Below are 7,500 nucleotides of genomic sequence, written 5' to 3' on the forward strand. Positions count from 1 at the left end.
AAGAGTGGAGAATGCAAAGTGTGGTGCTGGTGAGTATGCGGCAGGAGGAGGGTTGGGCAGTGGGCACCTGTTGGAGATACGCTTACGAATGAAGGCCTCTCCCTCCTGATTTACTGGCTCCTCAAATACCATGGCCTCATGCCCATGCTGTGCAGGAGCAGCTGGAAGTGTGCGCACCTCAGGAAGTGACTCATTTGCCAAATATAATTGTTTGGGCAGTACAGTACCCTGCAGCAGCATGTCTCTGTCCATACGTTTCTGTCTTCTTTGTAGCCTGCAAGAGAAACATTCTTCATCTTGAGGTTCGACATTTTAATGGATAAAAAAAAAAAAAACAATGTTTTGACTTAGTATAATTTTTAAAAGAAATGTGTCCAGGAAGGAATTATAAGTACAATCTTGATATACTACTGTGATTTGTATAAAAGTATTTCACAAAAGAAGACTCACCACGAGGAGACAGTAGTGGTGTTTATCGGGACCAGAACCAGGTTAGTCTTTCCTAGAACTGCTCTGCTGTCCTCCAGTAGCTGTTTTAAGTGGCTGTATACCACCACAATAGATTGTGGAATTGGCAGAGTTTTTCCTTGTGTGTCCTTGGGCCTGTTCCGTGCTTGCTGAAACTCTTTGAAAAGCCGTAGGCAAACACATTCACAGACCCTGTGAACTTCAGGGTCCTGAGCCGCCTGCCCATGAATCATGAACAGTCTATGGAAAAGAAGGATAAAATAATCTGGACTGTATTCTGGGTAATAAACTAGTGAAGATTGAAATAGTCATATTACCTCTCTGCTGCCTGCTGTCCTGGAGCAGACCCACTCCGCTTCCTGGATGCTCTCCAAGGTCCTGGCAAAGTCTTCTTCTTAACCCTCTGGCCATATTTTGATGGTACCTTGTCCATGGCATGCAGAGCCATGTACAGCTTGACTATGTTGTCCTCCTCTTGTGATGATAAGGCAGTGATTGTTCGGTTTAGGCCAACCAGGTAGGCTGCCAGGGAATCAACTGCCTCCCAGCCCAAGACACCTCTGGAATCACACTGTATACTCTGAAAATTGAGAAAAAAAGCCAGTCGAATAAATATATACAATGTTGTAGTAATTATTTTGTATTTTTCATGCATATATTTATCTTTACAAACAGCTGACAATAGGTGTTTTGCACTTCATCAGATTCATTTTTAGTAAAGTAAAAGATAGTACAGGCTAGTAACATTACCTGGCCTGATGTGCTAGGACTTGTAGTGTCATCATCCTGTTCCTCACATTCCTCCTCATCAGGGGATTTGGGTCCAGTGTCACCCACCTGACTGGTCACCTGGGCATCCACGTCATCTATTGGAAGGTCAGAGTCATCAGCCCTAAGGTCAGCTGCATGACATACAGTTGTGTCAATTTCAGTTTCATCTTCGGGCTCCTCTGGGGGGACTTCAGGCATGTCATTTTGGTGTGCAATCAACTGGTCGCCTCTATTGGATTGGGCCAACAAGTACTCCACTGCAATACGCTCCCCTGCAATCATTTTTAACACATTGTTAATGGGGAGAGGACACCCACACACACTCAAAACACACACACACACACACACACACACACAGGAGAAAAAGAGATAAATACTCCAGTGCTCAGCAAGTTATCTTACCAGTGGGTTTTCCTGGAGGGGTGAATTCTGGCACCAAAGCACAGCCAAGGACCCGTTGGCTCATGTTGTTTAAATGAGACATTAAGCAGACATCAAATGTCCTGAGGTTTGAGGCCCCCACCACAGATACAGCTTCTTTTGCCCGGCTCATGTTCCATCTCAAGGCCCCCTCTAACATGTACATTTGTGTGTGCATGGCATTGCATCTCCATCCTAAGAATGAAAATGCACAGATTTAGACAGCATATTATTTTAAACTGAGGACATATACATTTAATGACATAGTTATAGAACAGTAACATAAAATAGTGAGACAAGTATCTTTTCAACTTAAAAATCTACAAAACCTACTGCAATTTAACATTCAGAATTTACCGGGAATGAAGGCACACTGGTGGCGGTGAAAACTCTCCAGTGAGGATGACCCCCTGCCACACCTAAGAATGTTTAGGACTTTGCCACCCTTCTGGAGTGTCCCCGTCTTTGTGTACAACTCCACATGTGGAGGGTCCTGGATGCACTCAAGATGTTTTTGTTGCATCTCCCACACATGAGACATACTGTCAGGGTTAACAAGGCGAAGCCCTGTAGTGTCAGTTAGCTCCCACACTGATTCCAGCAGCTCTGAAATCATGGCCTGGATCTCCTCAGCCCTGCGCGTCCGTCGCCTACAGTGCTTCGCCAGTTCACCTGGGCTAATGCTGGCCATGAGCTGTGCCTCAGTGGGAGCCTGTCCACCATGGCTGCTCTTCCACTCCCCTCTCTTGGCCACTTTAAGTTCTTTCACGTCCTCCTGATCCCACTCAAAGATACAGGAGGAAAGTTTTGAACAAAAGGTACCATAGAGAGGGTGGTGCTCTGTAGTAAGGCCACAGTTGAATCTTCTCATAAAATGGAAGATATCTAGCCTTACAATAGACTTCCATGGCCGAAAAAGATTTAGCACCGCAGGTGTACCTGTGCAGGGGGAAGAAAATCAAGAAGCATTACTTCAACATACTTTTCAGTCATTAAAATTTATTACAATTACATTGCATTGCTGGTACTAATAATAATAATTAACATTACCAATAGGGAAAGAGGATGTTTTTTACACCACTATTAAATTTTGTAAAATGTATTGTAATGCACATTCGATATAGTAGTAATTTGAAAATCTCACCTGACTGACTGCAGCAGTCCCGGTCAACATAGATGACCTCAGGCTCTGGCTCGCCAGCATTCTGGTAGCGCCTGACGACGCCCTGGCACAGCTCCTCCAGTCCTGCGCCTTCAGCTGTTGTCAGAACACTGTTGAGAACCTGGCCAAGCTCATTGCCAATGTTGGTCATCCATGCAGCTGTATCCCCAATTCCACCAGCCAGCTTTTTGGTGATCTGAAAAAACAACATAAGGAAACATAAAAACATTCTGACAGGCTTACTTATACATTTTTTTCTTTTTGTTATGAAGCATTTCACTATATATGAAGAGTTCAGATGCAAAAGCCTCTAAGTGCCATTTGAAATTTTCTTCTAGAATGATAATTTTGATCAAGCTTGTATATTTAAGTTCAGTAATTTCACTTAAATGACAATTAATAGGTAATCTTCATTGCAATTAAAGTGAAATTACTGAACTTAAATATACAAGCTTGATCAAAATTATCATTGTAGAAGAAAATTTCAAATGGCACTTTGAGGCTTTTGCATCTGAACTCTTCATATATATATATATATATATATATATGTGTGTGTGTGTGTGTGTGTGTGTGTGTGTGTGTGTGTGTGTGTGTGTGTGTGTGTGTGTGTAACACAAATGCACACTTTTTAATTATTTTAAATTTATCCACCTCCAAAAAACAGAAAAAATATAAATTATTTTTATTCCACTTACTTAACATGGATGGCTAAAAATAAACCTCATGCTCAAACATTTATGTATTGTACCTTCTTTGTAGAATCCATCTTCAGGATTCGGCCATAGGTGGAAGTAATCACCCCCTTCATCTCGTCCAGATGGCTGAGGATGTCGTTGGAGTGGACAGTCTCAAACCACTGGGCGAGTGGAAGCGGCCTGAAGGGTTTAGGTGCGGGAAAAGCAGGTGCCGTAGCAGATTGGACTAGGGCAACCTTCTTCAAATAATGCTCACAGTCAGAGAGGTACTGGATGGTCCGTCGTGCCCACTCCTCACTGTGGACTTCCTCTACTGCTGACTGGAGGTAGGAAGAACTGTTGCCGCTGGTTCTTGGCCTGAGGAAGGTCACACATTTCATGTCCAGGGCAAGTTTAGTGGTCAGCACCGCTGGAAACATGGTCCTGTGTGCCACATCCAGTTGTGAAAGTATGTCCTTGCTCCATGGGCATACTGGCAACTTGCAAGCACTACAGCGTGGATAGTCCCCACCCAGAAGGTAGTAGCAGCTGTCCATGTCAATCACTTCCCTGACCTTCGGGTAGATCCCTGAATGGTGCATCTTCCGTCCACACTGTGGGCATTTAAGAGGAATGCCCCACATCCTCATAGGTGCCCACAAAAACATCCTCTGCCGGAAATACCACCCGGGTTCAGGAGGAGACGGCTTGGGCAGCATTGGCGGATAAAACCAGTTCCCTTGGATCTTCTGCCTCAGCTGCCCTGTGGGCTCATAGAGGCACTTGGCAATCCACACCCAATCTGCTGGCTGAAGGACTCTCTTGAACTGACTGGGAAGAAAGCTCTCCCAATCAGTAACAGCCTGAGGCAGAGATGGTGTGGGTTGCAGTGAGGGTGCTGGAGATGAGGATGGAGTGGGCCGCGGAGATGGAGAGCGTTGTGGTGGTGGAGTGGACTGATGTGGTGGAGAGCACCGTGGTGGTGTGGGCAGCGGACATGGAGTGGGCCGCGGAGATGGAGTGGGCCGTGAAGATGGAGAGCGTTGTGGTGGTGGAGTGGGCTGATGTGGTGGAGAGCGCCATGGTGGAGAGCACCGTGGTGGAGAGCATCGTGGTGGTCTGGGCAGCGGACATGGAGTGGGCCGCATAAATGGAGTGGGCCGCGGAGATGGAGTGGGCCGCGGAGATGGAGTGGGCCGCGGAGATGGAGTGGGCCGCATAGATGGAGTGGGCCGCGGAGATGGAGTGGGCCGCGGGGATGGAGTGGGCCGCGGGGATGGAGAGCGTTGTGGTGGTGGAGTGGGCTGTTGTGGTGGAGAGCGCCGTGGTGGTGGAGTGGGCAGCAGACATTGAGTGGGCTGCGGAGATGGAGTTGGCCACAGAGAAGGAGAGCGTTGAGGTGGTGGAGTGGGCTGTTGTGGTGGAGAGCGCGCTGGTGGAGAGCGCCATGGTGGTGGAGTGGGCAGCGGAGATGGAATGGGCTGCTGGGCTGGAAACACTGGTGCTGGCAGTGAAGATGGCAAGTGCTGTGGAGGTTGCGCCAGCCGTGGAGATGGTGAGGGGCACGGAGATGGAGATGGTGTGGGATTTTTTGAAGGGCTTTTTTTTTTTGGAGCCAATAGGGCCCCATAATGACTGGACTCAATGTGTTTGAGCAGTCCAAGTGCCCCCTTGACCCTGGCCCCACAGCTGTCACACCTCTCTTCGACATGGTGGTCAGAGAGGTGCTCTGTGAACTTCTCTGCCTCCACAAACACACCACACAGTGAACACTTCACCCCCTGTTCTCCATGTGATGTCCCTGCCTTCTCTGAGCTGCTGCTTTCCTCTGCCATAGGCCCCGCCTCAGTCAAGGCCTTATCTGTTGACTGAGAGAAAAAGAAGATTAGGAACAAAAGAAGGTCATACTATTCATGTTAAATACTTTTCATTTAAATTAAATACCATTCATTAAATACCATTCATTAAATACTATTCATTAAATACCAATTATTCTGCAGTACTGTGCACTTAAGAATAGATCAGGGTACTCTCCATAAAATAGAACAGGGACTTATCATGCCTTTGATATATTATATCATATACCTACCTTATGGAACCCACAAGTGCACACTATGTGCCTTCCAAACAGATCCACCTTATTCCCCTTTTGCAGGGGACAGGCATCGATTCGCTCCAGGGCCTCCTTCCATTTTTTGCTTCCAGGCCTTTTGCCTGTAGTGAACTGGAAGGTGCCCTGGGCATACCTATGGCAGATGTCTGTCCAGTAGGCAGAGGATTTTCCTGTTTTTGTCATATCTGAAAAATATTGTGGAACAAATCAATGTAGTTGTGCATTAGTAGTTATAGCTGTGTTAATGGATCAATAATGTGAGTGGTATTTTTTTGTCCAAAGGCCTTAATAATAATAATAATAATAATAATAAACAAATGTATGACATTCAAAGTATGTAAGGTAGTAGTAATACTTTATCTCTTTTACTGAATCCAAAAGGGATTTAACTATATGGACATCAATCATTGTAAAGACATGGGGTTTGTGTAGACAACAAATGTTTTATGTAAATACATTTGTTCCAATAACAACAATAGTCTTCAATAATGAAAAATTTTAATGTTTGAAGTAGTAATATTACATTTGTACAATAAAATGTGCTTTTGTAGCTATGTGCCTGAGTATTGTTTAAACTATTCATAATGAATGTTTAACTTGAATATGTTGGAGGGTTTAGAGTAGTCCCAATAAATTGATCGAAAATGATACTATATATCAACGTCAATGTCAAATCAGGTTTGTTTATGAATAATGGTCAGGAAATTAGTAATTTTAAATACATTCATTGTTAAACCGAATGACTTTTTTAGTGACAAATGTTGTTAATATTTAAAAAAATGACAAATCAGTGATAATTGATTGTAAAAAAAACACATAATCTCATTGTTAAAACTTAAAAATGGTTTCAAAATAAATCATATCTCCATAACTAGCGTTAGCTAGCAAAACACGGCACAGGTCAATGTAAAGTTAACTTAACGTTACCTTGCTACGGCAGCGTACCGATCCAATATTTTCATACATTCATATTTATTAAAAACCTTGAATTAATGTTTAAACACAGATTTGTACCTTGAATCTCTGGATCGCAGTTGACAGTTGCAAGCAAACATCTGGAATGTGACGAAAGTAGTTCAGCCAATAAGCGGCGAGATTGTCGTGTCATCTCGATTGCTGATTGGCTCTTTCTCCCACCGTTTAGTAGGAATTGATTGGCTCTTTTGCCCCATCTGTTCGGAGTTTTCGGATTTGTGTTAGGATGTGTTCGGATTTAGTTAGGAGGTGTTCGGACTTTCATTCCGACCTTGTTCGGATGTATTCAAATGTTGTTAGGAAGTGTTAGGACGTGTTAGGAAGTTAGAAGCCGACCGATCGCTGGAAGTAACGGCCACGACTACAACCTGGCTGTATCAAGCTTGTCTTTTTACTTGGTGCCTTGCAGCGTCGCTGCCCAGGTGCCGTGCAAGAACTCAACAGCAAAACGTAGCACTCGACAAAAAAAGAGCCTCTAACGCCCGAACAGGCACTTGAACCCTGGACCCTCAGATTAAAAGTCTGATGCTCTACCGACTGAGCTATCCGGGCTCTTGCGTGAGAAAGTGTGCGTGTTGCGTGGGAACCCTCATAAAAATTAATCGTATGGGCTGAAATGAAAAAAAAAAGAGCCTTGATCGCCCGACCAGGGACTTGAAACAAGGACGCACCGGGCAACAACAAAAAAAGTGGTCTGAAGGATGGGGTGAGCAGAGGTGGTAACTTGGAGCTCAATTTCAAAGCCACCCAGAAAAAGTTGCCGTGACTCGGATTCAAACCTGGGTTGCTGCGGCCACAACGCAGAGTACTAACCACTATACGATCACGGCAAACTACCGGTCTCCTCGACGTGTGGCTCAGTACAAGAGCTTGCAGACAAAACTATTCCTTGCCAACATAACTCTTTTCAAGGGTAA

The 7,500-nt window shown here is 44.7% G+C and overlaps 1 protein-coding gene and 1 non-coding gene across 2 annotated transcripts in view; both read right to left on the reverse strand.

The window, feature by feature from the left end:
* The window catches only part of LOC148981091 (uncharacterized), a 1,342-nt gene extending 426 nt beyond the window's left edge, over positions 1 to 916 (reverse strand). Inside the window, exons 1-3 of the mRNA XM_089130736.1 lie at positions 786 to 916; positions 451 to 708; positions 1 to 274 (exon numbers count right to left, since the gene is read on the reverse strand). The exon at positions 1 to 274 is cut by the window's left edge and continues 135 nt beyond it. Of these exons, the coding sequence (XP_088986862.1) occupies positions 1 to 274; positions 451 to 708; positions 786 to 916 (663 nt within the window). The remainder of the gene's footprint in view (positions 275 to 450; positions 709 to 785) is intronic.
* A 6,146-nt stretch (positions 917 to 7,062) lies between these two features.
* Positions 7,063 to 7,135, reverse strand: trnak-uuu (transfer RNA lysine (anticodon UUU)). Its single transcript has one exon. It is a non-coding gene; the product is annotated as a tRNA-Lys (tRNA).
* Between the last annotated feature and the right edge of the window lie 365 nt (positions 7,136 to 7,500).

Source organism: Pimephales promelas, chromosome 5 (assembly GCF_988280905.1).
Source record: "Pimephales promelas chromosome 5, fPimPro1.hap1.1, whole genome shotgun sequence".
Classification (NCBI taxonomy): domain Eukaryota; kingdom Metazoa; phylum Chordata; class Actinopteri; order Cypriniformes; family Leuciscidae; genus Pimephales; species Pimephales promelas.